At 32.4% G+C, this 16,479-nt stretch overlaps 1 protein-coding gene across 1 annotated transcript in view; it reads right to left on the reverse strand.

Moving 5' to 3' along the window:
* LOC118741536 (restin homolog) overlaps positions 1 to 16,479 on the reverse strand; it is a gene marked incomplete at its 3' end in the record, with an annotated part of 232,484 nt that overhangs the window by 36,054 nt on the left and 179,951 nt on the right. Inside the window, 1 exon segment of the mRNA XM_036473534.1 lies at positions 10,480 to 10,584. Coding sequence (XP_036329427.1) covers positions 10,480 to 10,584 — 105 coding nt within the window.

The following is a 16,479-nucleotide window of genomic DNA, read 5'->3' on the forward strand; positions in this document are numbered from 1 at the left end:
CACCAAAGGTGACAATTTCCCCTATATGATAGTTACTAACTTCAAATCGATATATCTCGATTCCTAGACGTGACCCAGCGAAACGCCGGGACACGTATAACTTCTTTTTTACCGATATAACTTTCCCCGGTAGTTTGAACCCTTCCCGATCACTGACCCCTACCATTTGTCTCACAGTGTAATTGATAATACAAAGTTGCAAAATTTTTAAGGCATACATTTACCAAAAACCGTTGATAACCTCCTGAAAAGAATACGAAAGTTTTTGAAACTAATTTATGGAAATAATGTTCAAAGCTCTATTCCCTTGGGCAAAAAATTTCGAAATAGCAATGCGTAGACTCTCTCAAAGATTTGTCTTTTTGCGAAGGCTTTTCATCAATAGTCTTTGCGAATCGGCGCGAGTGTCTTTGTAACTTAGCCATGTTTACGCTATACGAAATGAAATGCAATCACCATTAAAATGGGCTATTTACTAGCAACAATGCAAGCAAATTTTGACAGCTGCTTTTGTTGCATAGCGCCACTTGCGGATACAAAAATTTAAGCTTATATATTTTTAGCGAAAAGCCGATAAAATGTATGCTTTAGCATTTTAGCATATTTTAGCTATAACGAAAGTTATAGAATCCGGCTGCTGGTCGACACAGTTGGCTTTTTGATTTCGAAAAGCACTTCATCAGCAAGAAACGCAATGTTTTCAGATCTAAATATTTCAGCATCCTTTCCAAATTGTTTTCCATAATTTTCGTCTTGCTTTGATAAATAATTGCAAAAAAGAAGCGGTTTTTCTTCTAAGAGTTTCATGGAACTTTCGCAAATATCAACAGCACCAACTTTTTGCAACGCGAAGAAAGCTTTTCTTTTTTCGAACATCCTAGCAGCCAAACTTCAAACAACTTGCCTTTTGTAATAGCATAGTAACCCAGAAGAGTTTTTCTTGAAAACGGCTTAAAACGGCGGGCTTAAGTAAAAATAAAATCAACTCATTAATCATCATCATTTAATTCCTTTCCCTACTGGTTGCCGAAAGTTAACAAAATTGTAAAAGCTTACCTAAAATCATAAATGGGAATAAATCAGAAAATTTTTGAGGTTATGCAACGAAGTCTATTTTTTGCATACAAATGATAAAAAGTCACTTTTTTTGATTGGGACATAGGTACTAACTTATATTTTTGTTTTCCATTTAAAATATTCCTTTAATTATTTCAACTTTATAAAAAAAATTCACTTGAAATTTAAAAAATAAACAGGTTGCGCAAACAACGTGTCAGTAGTTTCATTTTTCACTCTGACGTCAGTAATTCAAAAATGAATTTAAAAATTCAGTGAAATTTGCTTAGAGTATGGGTATGGTATGGAAATTCTGTAGATTTAAACATATCCAATTTGTGGGTGCATAAGGACTGGTAAGTATTGAAAATGTCCTTCTAAAATTTTATTCTTGAAATTTCGCAATATATGTTTTTGAAAAAATTATATCTTAAGGACTTATATAAACTCGATAACATCCTCGAATTTCGTCCTTAAAATTACCTATTCGTCCGTGTGAGTCCAAAAAAATTTAAGTTTTTTTAAGCTCTAAAGAAAATTCCTCTTGCATTTGGTACCCATATTCTACATTGCATTGAATTTTTAAAATAATTTTTGGAATTAATTATATCTGTGAAATTACGAAGTCCTTTACAATAAATCCTGACGTCACACAGTGCTTCCCTTCCATATGAAATGTGGGAAAAAATTGAATTATGGACGGATTTAAATGAAAGTTCGCTTCTTAGTAAAATTGAGGACACTAAAATTTGCTAAAATGCAATTGGTTTTGGGATAACTTTCATACTTTCACTGCAAATGCAGTTTGAAGTTGAAAATTTGGGTTCTTGTGGCTTTTACATAGGTATGTACATATAGTTCGTTCTATTTTCAAAAGTGAGGTGTGAAATGACAGGGCTTGGCCTGTAGATGTGCGATAAAGTTTTTTATTTTTGAAAAGGGTTGCCACCTGTTACAAATTTTATTAAAATTATTTAATAAGTTAAATGAATTAGATATTACAATATGGGTATCAATTGAATTGAGTTTTGAAAATACTTTACCTCTAAACGACACGTAGAAGGGTTGCCACATGTTTAAAAAATCAAATTCACTTTAATTAAGGGAATAAGGTAACTGAAATATGTATATGGGCAAATCTAAAAAACAGGTAACCTTGGTGTTGTTTAGCTTTATTTTCACTGTTGGAAACTATATCAAGCTGGTTGCTTCTGGATATAATTCATTGACGTATACTTGAATTAATTTGCTGCATTAAAAACATGCATGCTGCATGCAAAACAAGTGAATTTTTTATGTAATTTTTAAGAGGTTAAAAATTTATTATGTAATAACTTTTGAAGCACACCATATACTGATTTGAAATTTTATGTGCAATTAGTACTTATGTACACTTATGTACTTCATATTAACGAAATGGCAAGTAACTCAAAGTCTGTAATTCCACATTTCACAATTTTCAAAATTTTCGGTTTAACGCGTGTAGTTTTTACAGCATTTAAGTTTAAGAACTTTTTGTAAAAACCCTGATTTACTACTTTTAATGATGCTCCTTCTTTTAGTCAGAATATTTGGTGAGTGGTATCAAAGCATCTTTTTTTCGACAAATGTTCTGATAGTTGCTCTTACTTAATTGGAGCCTTCTGAATTCAATGGCGTCCTAAGTTTTACCCTATTGGCTCCACTTTTCGAGATAGCGGTACTTGAAACTTTGCTTAAATTTTAACTATTTTATAAAAAAAGTCCCTGGGTTTTGAAGATATTTTACGAAAATTTTGCACATAACCATTTTTTAATATTACCTTAACTATTCCATGAAATCATCGAAATCGGTTCACTAAAACATATAGCTCCCATACAACTGATTGATCAGAGACGTTGTTTTGTGTTATAACTCCTTCAATTAAACAGGTTAAAATTTAGTATAGGTTCAATTTAACATATAGTACGCATACAATTTATTATTCAGATATGAAGTTAGAGTTATTGCGTAAAAACACATATCTGAGTAATCAGTTGTATTGGAGCTATATGTTAATGTGAACCTATTTCGATAATTTTAAGGAATAATTAAGGTAATATTAAAAAACTGTTGTGTGCAAAATTTTAGTAAAATTTCTTCAAAACTGAGGGAGTTATTTATAAAATAGTTAAAATTTAATCAAATTTTCAACTTCCGTTATCTCGAAAACCGGAGCGAATCTGGTAAAACAGGGCATGCCATTGAACTTAGAACATCCCAATTAAGTGAGTTCAACTTTTAAACTCTTTTCTCAAAGTTTAGAACTTGAACAGCGTAATTTCAACCCAGCTTATTCTTTTACTTTCTACTTCATGCTTATTCCTCGTCTAACTTTTGAAGCACTTGATGAAAATGAATTACACTTATATTAATCGATTTATTAAGAGATTACGAATAAAATGATATATAAAACATAGGTGTGCTCACAAATTTAAAAATTAATTTTATTTTTTTTGAAAGTGTACCTATTTTTTAGATTTGCCCATATCAATATGAGTATAAGACAAATGAAAAAATGTGACGTATTTAGCAAGAAATAAGTGGAGAGTAAAAACATTCCTGAGTTAATTTAAGAGTCCAGTAATTTATAAGGAATGTAATCAGAACAAATCACTGATTGACAATGTATGTATTTGTACTAAAACAACAAATACGATGGCGTAATCCTATGGTTTGACGTAATTAATATTTTATTTTAACTAAATTCGACTTTACGAACAGGTGGCAACCCTATTCGTAATACTTTTAAGTTAAAACCTTCTTAAACCTCTTTCGTCTAACTAAGGGAGTCATGGTGATACCTATCTATTTCAATTACCTAATTCCTTTAATTCAAGTGGAATTTGATTTTTTAAACAGGTGCCAACTCTCTACATGTAGTTAATACACATAGTTAATACATAATAATTCATTTAACTTATAAAAAATTTTAATCAAATTTTTTAACAATCTAATTTTTAACAGGTTAAGATTTTTAATCTGACACTTCATTTTTGAAAATGGAACGAATCGTGCAGATCTCAAGGCACTGGCAAAAAATGAAAAAATTATTTTATGCATTAGCGAAAAACGCATTACTTCAGAAAGTGCAAAAAATGAGCAGGTTTTTATTTCTTCTTTTGAAAGCTAAAAGCCTGTACTATTTAATAAAATAATAAAAAATAACCTATTTTTACATATATTTTTTATTCATTCCATTAAAATTTAGCATTTTTTGAAATTTTGTTTAAAAAAATCGTTTTTTTTTTGGAACACCGCAGGTTTAATTTTAACCCAAAATTTCAATTCCTGTAATTCTCCACTATCTATATAGAAACAAGAAACGTCAAACCAACATTTTATTTTAAAGAATATATTTTTGATATTTTTTCCTGTGAAGACCGTACGCCTGGCTATGCTTTTATTAAAATTCTTAGTATAAAATTTGTCGACTTTAGTGGCTTCTTGGCGGCATATAATAATTTTTTTAGGGAAATGTCTGTTTAATTCTTTTTAGTGGATAAATTGTCTTTCCAGAAATACCAAACAAGTTCACATTGCAGATAACGAATTTCTCGATTTATGGCCACTTAGGCGGCACTGTGTCTCAGAGAGAAAAAATAAAAACGCCACTTTAAATAAAAGAGTAGGTTTCAGACCCATTTATTTATTATTTATTTTATGGTAGGAGAGCTTATCAAACAATATAGAAGCAATTTTTTCGATTTAATTTGTTGACAAGAAATTAATATCTAACTCGCGGGACTAATCCCGGGATCCCGGGATTGTGATAACATCCCGAAAATCCCGGGATCGCAAAAAGCGAAAAAATCCCTAACATGTACATATGTATATCGTTATCTACAGGTGAAAAGGTGCCAAGTCCATTTTTTGAAATTGTTCAGGAGAGGATAAATCGATGTAGTTTCGTGTTACCTGCCATTCTGCATCAAAAACTAAATTTTGAAAGAAAACAGACTTGGCACCTTTTCACCTTTAGGTAGCGATATACATTTGAAAAGCAATGATAACTTGATATACATACAAGGTGATAGTCAATTTGAAAACTAAATATACTTTATTTTTCCGAATTATAGAGGTAAAATATAAAAAGTGTCCGAAGTGTAGAGATGTCCGAATTACTGGGAAGTCCGGTAAAGTGAGTGTCCGGATTACCGAAATTGTAATGTGTTAGTTAATATTTTCAATAATCAGTAAAAATTTACTGAGAATGCAAATCAGTAAATTTTTACTGATTACTGGAAGTACATATTTACGAATACATAGTTAAAAAATCAATGTACAGTCACTAGATTAAAGAAAACATTAAAAAATGCAGTAACAATTTTACTGGCAATGAAAATAAAATTTGCAGCCGTATTCTAACAAAGTCACAAACTTTAGCTCATCACTGCTGTGATTTCTACTGCGCCTCAAAGTTTGCCGCTGCAAAAATATGCCGCCACAATTCAATTTTTTAAATTTTTGTGTATTTTTCTAGCACTCAAAATCGAATTTTTTGTGACACATTTCTCGGCGCACTTGAAATCACAACAGTGATGAGCTAAGTTTTGTGAGTCTGTTAGAATAGAGGGGTTAATCATCAGTTAAATTTTACTGGTAAAGCAAATGAAATATATAGTGCAGAGTGACTATGTATTTATGTCAATTTGAAATCAAGTTTGTTAAAATGATTGTAAGAAATGTTATTCAAACGCAACATTTGAAAACACGTTTACATACTTTGGCTGTAGCTGGCTGTGCAGAGGTGATTGCTATTACTCCTTATGTTCCAGAAGGTTTTGGGTTCAATTGCTGCCTGACAAAACATATTAAAATGATAATAAAAAGTTTTTTTTTTTTATAATACTGAATCATCTGTGAAATGCAGAACCAAAGCGTATTCAAATGAATAAATCCCCAAACAAAAACCTGTTTCAGTTTGAAAGATACATTATTATTATTATTTTTTCTTAGTGTACGTAGATAAGAAACTTAGTTGGAACTTCCATCTTGATTAAAGTCTTGGTGAAGCCACACGGTTCATGTGGGCCCGCACAAGACTAATTGGTGACATTTGGGAATCGAACTCAAAGTTACCGCGCTTTACCGTGTGTTATACCGTACGACTGAGTCGAATGCATCGATGGCACGGTGTGCTTTAACCAAGTTTCATTCAAAAGTTTTCTAACCCCGGATTTTCCTGTCGGATGTGACTCTGTGGTATGTTAGGAATATTTTCCCGCCAAAATCAAAATCGGCGACGGGCCTTTTGCGAGAAAAACTGATATTTAGTATCGGTGACTTATTCCATCATTTAAATATTTCTAAAATAAAAGTCTTTAGCTAATACGCGAAAGTAGAAACAGAAAAAATTTAAAGCTGTCTTTGATAGACTTTTTTGTGCCGTAAGTTTAAAGTTTCCATCAGCTCCAGATTTTGAGAAAAATCAGGTCAAAGTGTAAAAAATCGGTTTTTTGCAATATTTGAGAAGCTCTAGCAAAGAAATGAAAGGTGATATAAGCTTCCACTTACTTAAAGCTAGGACTCTCGACTACTACGATTGAAAATTCCATGCCTGCACCTTGAATTGATGGCCACTTATAGTCATTTATTGAATAGCAAAAACTGATTTTGGCGAAGTTTGAGTACCTGCCGCAATTAAACAAAAGATGATAGAACCTTCCACCTAGGCTTATATTAAGGCTTGAACTTTCGGCTACAATCTCTAAGAATACCATCCCTGCACCTTGACCCTAAGTCACTTGTAGTAATTTATTGTACAGAAAATTTTGGCAAAATTTGTTTTTCATTAGCACGATTTTCCAGTATTTTTTTTATTGTCCAATAAATGACTATAAGTGACCATAAGGTCGAGGTGCCGGGATAGTATTTTCACAGACATTAGTCGAGAGCTTTAGCTTTAATTTAAGCCTAAATGGAAGGTTCTATCACCTTTTCATTCTTTGCTAGAGCTTCTAAAATATTGCAAAAAACGCGATCTTTTTACAGGGCGGCCCCGTTCGCCGATTTTGATTTTGGCGGGAAAATGTTAATAGAATGTTACAGAGTCAGATCCGACAGGAAAATCCGCACACCCTGTGGTATTGTTGCAGAAAACATTACGAAAAGATATGCTTCAAAAGTTGGTATGTATCTCCATCACTCTAAAGACAGCTTTCATTCAAAGAAGTTTCATATATGATACCTGCGAAAAAATTACAGATCATGAAGACTGGACAAAGGCGCTCGCTGTCCGTGATGCACGGATGATTCATTATTGGAACCACATTATACCTTGTAAAAGGATGAAAGTGCGCGTGTTTAGTTATATTTCCAGACTGCCAAGCGGCCATCCGGGCCCTCTCCAATAAAATGATCAAGACATAACCAAATCTAAGCCTTGACACGCTTCAACTTTTATAAGCCAAGCTCCTCGGTTATTATTTCGATAGGAAGGATATTAATCCAATAAAATAAGCAGTTATCACGTTACCATATGGGGTCTAACTGATGAGACTTCAGAACACATTATTTTTGATTGGCCGACCTCGGCCAGACAGAAATCAATTAGTTTTAAAGCATCTATAGACGAAATCTGTATATAAAGGGTGTCCCAATATTTACGCTAGATTTGAATTAAATGGGAAAACATAGAATTTCTTTTTTAATTGTATCTTTTTAAAACATTAATTACATGCCTGTGGTGGTATATTGCGCAGAAGCATGGACGATGGCAACATTCGATGAGGCGGCCCTTGGAGTATTCAAGATAAAGATTTACGGGCCTTTACGCGTTGGTGACGATGGAACACTGAGCTCCATGATCTTTACAACGACATGGACATTTGTTGAATGTTATATGGAAGCAAATGGGTAAAACAAAAAATCTAAAAAATTAACCGTAATTTTTAGCCATTTGAAGCTTGTACTTTGTTCGACTAGAATTATTATTTTTTAAATACTGTACAAAAAATTACATAATTACAAAAAAGCAGACACGATCAAATGACGAAGAAAATTTATTCAAGTTCAACATTTTAGGGCAAGTTTACAGAACAGCTGTAGTGTGTAGAGACGCTTGATGTTATTTGCTATCTTTCAGATGATGCTGGTTCAAATCCCATCACAAAATTTTTGTCTTGTATCACCGAATTATGAAAAAGCATGTGTGAAGTACAGAACATAAGCGTATTCAAATGAAAAAATCGGCAACCAATAATTTGTTTAATGTAAACAAATGTTATATTACCAAATTATTGTTGAAAATATCAACCATGGCATTGTTAATATGAAACAAGAATCATCTTGATTCAATTTCAAGTTTGAATTTGATTGCATTGACCAATTTTTGGCTCAGTTTTTTCTCAGTGTCCATAATAGGGCTATTTGTTTTACGCTTCGAATCGATTCGTAAATTAAATATATAACATTTATATATAATATACAATAAAATCACACTCTTTTATACATGTTACTACAAATATGTATTTTTTCTATTATTTGTTGCATTTTTGTTCAATTTTGACTGATTGTTGGCCGCCATTATTTTTTAAAAATTCACTTTCTTACTTTCATTTGGACCCACTTTTCTACATTCTGGCCAAAATTTAAGCTACTCGTAGTAACGCTACTTTAGAAAGAAGTTATTTAAGCCTTGGCCGGTTAAACATTTTGCTTTATAGTACCAGGCTGACAGGTGTAGCACTTTTACTCATACACTTCTTAAGCGTTTTCTACTCTCGAAATAATTTTGCATTTATACTACCCTGCGCCAGAACTGTCAAGTCTTCGTGTTCTTTTATCAGTATCTTTACATGCATATTGCGTGCTCTTTCTTTAAAATGTTGGACTCTGATAATGTTGCCACATAAGAAGGTGACATTTTTTTCGAGAAAAGAAAACGCCATTAGATATTAAAATTGACACTGAAATAATAACACAAAGATTTGTGACAACAACAAGGCACAACATTGAGTTTGCAATTTAAATTAGTAAAATCGAAGTTCTAAAAACTTTGGTAAAATAATGCAACCCTTCAACGAAAAATGTTGTCCATAGCTTTAATAAACACAACACTACAGTTCACTCTTTGATGCGAAACTGTGTGCGTTTGAGCGAAAGTGCAAAAATCGGTTTTTTTACAGCAAACATATGGCGCCGTTTCGCACAAACGCACAGCAAAGCAACAAAACAAACGCTTATTTTTGGTTTTCGCATTTTCGCATCAAAGAGTTGACTTTACTAATGTACAATTTTTTATCTTCTTGTTTTCAAAATGATTATATAATTTTTATATTACCGGTTGGATGCTTGTGCTTGAACTTCGAGGGGTAAGTAATCGGTGAAGCGCATACGACGTCTTTTTAAGGCCAAATTAGAGGTGCTATAACCATAACGCCTTAGCCATAACGTAGTAAAATACTTCACAGCTGCTTATGGTATGGCGAAAAGCTAAAACTAAATAGATTACCTACGATTATGGCTATGGCTCTGGCGTTATAGTATAGCACCAATAATCTTTTGCAGAGCTGCGCGAACGTTTTATCGGAACATTCCATTGCTATGGTTACGGTTATAGCTATGATATGGCACCACTAATTTAGGCTTTAATTTAACTTTATTTGACATTGGAGTCGATTCCCCTTCCCCAAACTAAATTCTTTCAGCACACATTTCACAAGGACATTTGCGCACTGAATTAGGAATTGAAAATTTTCAGTACGGGGCATGAAAATTCAGTACCGTCCTTCCCAAATCAGTACGTCTGGCAATCGTAATTGTGAAAAACAATTCATAATAGCAAGGAATTCGCCCACCAAAGTCCTTTGGAGGATTTATTAAGGGGCTGATATGTATGTGACTCAAAGCCGTAACTTTTCAAAATCATTGGAAGTCTTAGAAACGCTTTAACCCTAAATATAACGAACTATATTTGACCTATTGACTTTTCTTGTCCTACATTATCTGTACCCTACAGCAAATGACAAAATGCACTACTTGATGCATAAGACTGCATACATATATAAAATGTAATTCGTTTTTCTGTAAGGATTATTTCACAAGGCTCTCAATAGCGGTAAGATAGTTAGTGGAAATAGTAAATATTAATACGGAGTGTATTTGGGCGAACACCGTATGTATATATGTACATATATCATAAGGGGCTTTGCTGTGAAATTCTACTCTTAAGCAGTGATTGGACATTTGTACATTTTGACATGTATTTGGAGATTGGGGTTGCTTTGGAATTTTTTATTGAGCTGAACTCATAACTCGATAAAAATTTCTAGACAACACCACTCTGTCAAAATGTACAAATATACATATCGTGGGATCCATGCATTCTTCTAAACATATGCCTGTGAACTTTTGGTACTCTTGTATACGAAAAAGGTATGTAACAAATTATGCATCCTTACATCGTTGCCACAGTATGTGGCCTCATCGATAGAAAATTGCAAGTCCTCTGATTTCTTACGTTCATCATCCAGTAAGCGCTCCAAGTGAACAATTCGTGATTTTAGCTAAAAAATGAAATGTCCAAATACAATAAATAGTTAAGTAAAAATACAACCAAGAATAAGGTAAGCAATAAAACAGTTTGAAATTTATTACACATTTTTATTTTACATACGCATGTACATAATAAAGATCAGCATATGAATTTACATAATTTATACATATTTATTATTGTTCCATTTGTGCTTGTGATTAAGCAGTTGGTTTTGGTAAATACATATGTACAACATAACAAAATTCAAAAATAATCGTTCAAAGCAATAAAATTCGCTCAAATAACTAAATACATTTATTTAACAAGTAGTTGCGTTCGGTACAAGTGTTCTTGTATTTTTTTGTGCGTTTTATTATTATAAATAGGTTTTTTTTTTTAAATATCGTAGTTAGAGACAGCACCGGAATTACAACCGACTTCCTGCTATGGTTTTTAAACAAGTTTTGGTGTTGCTAAGTCAAAGCTCCAATTTATTTCCCATTCTCCGACTCCCTCAAAGAGTTTGAGCACCAGTTACTTCTAGTAGGGTATTCTAAGTTTCGCTCTTCATCGCTTACATATCCTATTTAATGCGAAGCGGTGTGAGGATGCTGTGCAGAAGGCAGTGTCGTTCGTGATTGCCGTACCAGCCGCGAAATTCGCGACGTAGGTCAGCCAGGCGATAGCTGCGGCGAGCAATTAGACGGGCCCAACGATCCGAATCAATGAGTTTATCCTATATTTGAATATTGTGGACAATGATATGTTTGAGCTGTGTTACTGATTAAAAATTTACTATGGAATATTAAATGAGATGTATTTATGTAAAGTAATATTGGGTGCCTATGTACATATCTACATATGTATGTATACTAGACCTAAATTTTGCGGAAAAATTTAATAATTTGCAAAAAAACCCTACTAGAGAAAAATGTTTTACTGCCATATATTTGCATGGCAATTTACATTCGAATTACCAATTTTACACGAGATTGCATCATATTAACAGTTATGTATAATAACTAACCCCAGATGAATGGTATCCAACGCTTCATTCCTTCAAAAAACCATTTGTTGACTCGAATCGTCTTTATTCTTTTTGTGGCGAATTTATTCATAAAGATTCATACAGTAATCAATGATACTATATGCATGTACATACGTGTTTACATATCGCACACCTAGATCTAAAGTGAGCTAACTCAAAATTCAGAGAGGGAAATTTAAACTGCTTGTGGATCGTACAGATTTAACGCAATTAATACAAAAACAGGTATAAGAGTAGTTTTTTAGTTAATGTGTATAATCATGAAGAAAAATACATTTTCATTAATTGGATGTGAGTCCTATGAATTGATTTATACAAAAAATCGCCCAAAATATTTTTTTAATTAATCGCACTTTAGATCCAGGTGTGCGATATGTGCTGTCTTAATCGATGACCTTTTTGTCTTTTAAAACCATATTTTCTGGGCGAAAACGGTACTAAGTGGTTTTCATAAGATTCTTCTGCAACCAGCTTTACATTATCTCGGACGTAAAATTGTTCAGTGCTAATACACGTAGAAGACAAATATCGAGCTTTTTTCATATCCTGCTTTGTTTAAACTTTAAATGTTTCCAGACGCACAGAGGTCTAAAACGGTAATCTGGAGGGACCTTTGTGATTTTGGTGAAGTGTCAAGTTCAAGATATTTTGCTTTCGATTCTGTAACACATTAGCTGATACAAAAGAATCCACTTTTCTTTTGTTAAAAAAAAAAAACATATATGCATCTATAGTTAGTTCAAGTTCTATTTGCTTGCTGCTGACGTAAATCAAGCAGGGACGGAAAATAATCATTATTTTTTAAATTTTAACCAAAAAATCAACAAGTTGTAATCGTCGTAAAACAATTTTATCTATACCCACGTATTTGTTTTCGTACGTCCTACTGTAATTTACTATGATTTTTATTTTTCGATTTTAACCAATAAAGATTAAAAATAATAATTAATATTTGTGTTTTAATTTTTGGCTCAAAGGTAATTATTATTACATGATTTTTATTTTTTCGAATCATAAATAATGATTATTTTATGATTTTTATTTTTTTCGCTCAAGAATAATGATCATTAAAAAAACTCAAAAGCTATACCTTTTCAGAGGTAGCGACACCTTAATTAAAGGAATAAGTTCCAAAATTTTCAGGTCAAAATTTCAGTAAGCTGCGTCTGTATAGCGTTTCAATTTTATAATTAATCATTATTTTTAAAAGGAAAAATGAAACCTTCATGAGTTCGCCTTGATTTCAACTTTTTGAATGCATGAAATTTTGGATTAGAAAATAGTTTTTGTAAAGTGCTACTATTTTTTTCCTATAAGTGGCGAATAAAGTAATTGAGTTTTTAGACTGCTGTGTTCTCACACTTTATTGTTTTATAAACTTTAAGTCCGCCTACGTCCGCCCCCATATAAAGGTTCGAGTTTTTTGTTGACATTTTCTATTTTGCGGAAGGCACTATTTCATTTAGAACCGAATTCGCAGTGCTTAGTTAAACCGTTGTTACCTTAACCACTAGCAAAAGTTCAACTAAGAATTGGGTTATGGAAATTCATATCGCCTGAAAATATAAATAAACTAAAAATAATATTTTTCTATACAAATTTGAAATTGGTTCCACAAAAAAAATTTAATTTCACAAGAGTTTAACTATGGGGGCATGCTGGTTTAGACTCCTGTCTACTGAGCGCTAAATTTAAAGTGTCAGCTATATTGGATCCGACATTTTTAATTTTAAACATATTACATATATAAGTTTTGTAATAGGAGACTCAAAATATACCTAAATACTAAGTTTTATAAACATTCATGCAAACTGAATTCGTTAAATGATTTGGTCCCTCTAGATTATCGTTTCGGCCCACTCTGAGATGTGGTTCATATTTTCGTTACGAAAAAAAGTAAAACAATTTTGTCGTTGACTTTCCTCCAATCTCCACTTTTAAAGCGCAATAACTTTTAAACAAATAAACCAATGATCTCTAAACTTTCAATCGCGTTATATGTAATATTACGGTATCATTGCTGAAGTATCGGACTTTAAATAGGTTTATGTAGTAGTTAAAAACGAAAAAAACCTTTTCCTTAACCTTCATGTGCTCGGTAGTCTACATTTGGAGCATTTTTGCAAAATTATTCTACATCGCATTGAAATTTTTTAATATTTTTTTTTAATTTTTGATATTCTTGAAGATTCAAAGTCCTTTAAAAAGGACACTGTCGTCAGAGGGAAAAACTAAAAACGCAATTTTACTTTATTTGGCCCCTAGTTTCGTGAGTATATTGTTTCATGTGGTTTGAATTTTTTTTAATATTTTAGCACTGTGTAGATAATATGTATAAAAATTCATCTCACTTTTTTTACTCACCAAAGGTTTTTTTAATTTTTGGGTGTCGAAACATGCGTTTTGTTTCTCATGTTTAAGTGATCCTCCCTACAAATTCAAGATTTTTACAAATGTAAACTTCCGACCATCTACGCAAGTTTTCAGTCCCGAGCGCATGGAGGTTAACTCATTACTTTTGGTCCCATTGCTCTTTAGGCTTCGCTGATAATACTCTTTTTTTACCCCAAAAAATTTGCATGTTAATCGCTTTATATCAGCTGCCCTTCTCTTTGCTAACGGTTATTTTTACGATGATTTTGCTGGCTGGGTACTTCTGACATGAGCTTTAATTAAATTTTGTTTAATGAAATTTGAAAAAGCCTTTAAAATGTTGACCATGTTTGGACTACCAAAAATGTATAAAATGAAGATACCACGATTATTTTATTTGTTGCTTTTTCCATTTTTCCTAATAAAATAATCGTTGTACAAAGCTCATTAAAAATATTAAAATTAAATATTAATAAGTAACAATAACATTGGCAAATATGAAGAGTTTTCAGTTTAATTCGTCAATTTCATATTCGATTTCTAAGAAAATGGATTTTTTTGTAAATATTATTGAACCTGTCAGTAGTGAACTATTTACCATTTGGAAAAGAGGACTCAGTAAAGACAGGAAGCATAAGACTGTTTACAATTTTGTTATACAAAAGGCTGCTCCTTTTAATTAGCTTTCCAGCAGACAAATTCAGGTTTTCACTTGCAATTATTATAATTAACCAAATTTTTTTCAAAAATAGCCACGTTTTTTTAAAAACAACAATTCAAAACATGCCTTCAAACTTTTTCAACAAAATCACAAATTAAGAAGTGAACCCACTCGGTCTTCAAGGGTTAAGATTTTTGCTTGTTTGAAAAAATATGGGAAATCATATCGCTAGCTTACGAGTGCAAAGTTGCTAAGCCATTTTTTTTAACTTTACAGAAGAGGAAAAAACTTCTTTGAATGCAACATTTTGCGTATTTAAAGCAAAGCAAAACTCCATGCGAATAAGAAAGATTCGATCTATATTAAAAGATTTCGTATTATCTTGGTTTTGTCGGATTTTGTCTTTCATTGAATATAAACGAGAAAAAATAAAACAAGTATCTTAATCCTTTTCGAAGCGATACGTTCTTAATATTCCTTGCCTTCTATATCAAAATATGAGTTTTCACTCTAAGCTAGCGATATTCCAACCAGAAAAAGTATCATGTTTTTTTAAATAATCTACTCGTTTCGCCCTAATCAATTTTAGCCACAAAAATTGGTCATTGGTATGCTTTTTCATTGGCTCAAGAATCTAGCAAGTAATTTTTAAGTAACGAAATGCATCCGATTATATTGCTCGTATACAAATTTTGGATTACCGTCAATTTCTTCATGACATAATGATCGGAACTAAACCAAATTAGTTTCCAAATAAAATTATAGTTTAAAAAACTAAAACCTCCCTATTATAATTGCCTTTCGTACTGTCATCAGGTATGTAACTTGAGAATAGAAATCGCTGCATCTTTTAGGCGCATCAATATTACATAGTTACATCCCGAGCTAATAAAAGGAAGGTAAAAAAAGGGTTACTCGAAACGTGATCCAAAGTCATGCGTTAATGAATTGATAACTTTCCTCCTCTTTTTTGAAGTCGGTTAAAAAAAATAAATTACATTTGAATGCAAATGTCATTGGTTGATGAGGTTTTGCCATTTTTTTTCCTTTCGATATTTTAATTCCGCAGTGTGGGTCGAGCTCTTGGACTTACCAACGGCGTGTGATGCACAAATAAATTTGCCTGCGGCCTGCATCAGCACACATAAATACATACATACCAGCATAATATACATATTTACAAATAAACATCTGAGGGATTCACAACGGTGTCGTAAGTGTTGTATTGTTGTATGTCGTAAACTTGAAGAGCTTAAATAAATATTTAGAGGACTTGCAACCACAATCAACTATTTTTTAACACTACGAAAACCCATAATGTGACTTTGATGGTACTTTGCGACCTCCTTTATTAATATATTTTTTAGGCGTTTAAAGTTTACGACATACAACAATACGACACTTACGACACCGTTCTGAATACCCCAATCGTTATTTTTCCACATCATTTCCCAGTTTAATATCCCAAAATATTTCAAAGCCTTTCATTAAATACCGAAGGTCATGCATGAAAGTGGGTTAAGGTTCTGACAAATTTTTTGTACTGATAAATGAGCGTAAGTTCAACCGTTTATCCAGAAACTTTATGCTGAGCCCAAGTGCACTTATAAGCCTAAAAATCCACCGGATCAGTGTGCATGCAGATACTTTTTCGTAAAAATTGTATAAATCTTCGAGGAGTTACACATCACGTCCGTTAAGTATGCAGTTCTATACACTTTATTTCATTTCTATAGATTCGTCGGCCGCTGTGGTGTAGTGGTAAGCAGTGCGCGCTTCCACTACGCAACGCCTGGGTTCAAGCCCTGGTCAAAGCAACATCGCAAAAAAAAATATAGAAAAAA

Source organism: Rhagoletis pomonella, unplaced genomic scaffold (genome assembly GCF_013731165.1).
Source record: "Rhagoletis pomonella isolate Grant_MI unplaced genomic scaffold, Rhpom_1.0 Rhpom_scaffold_00006, whole genome shotgun sequence".
Classification (NCBI taxonomy): domain Eukaryota; kingdom Metazoa; phylum Arthropoda; class Insecta; order Diptera; family Tephritidae; genus Rhagoletis; species Rhagoletis pomonella.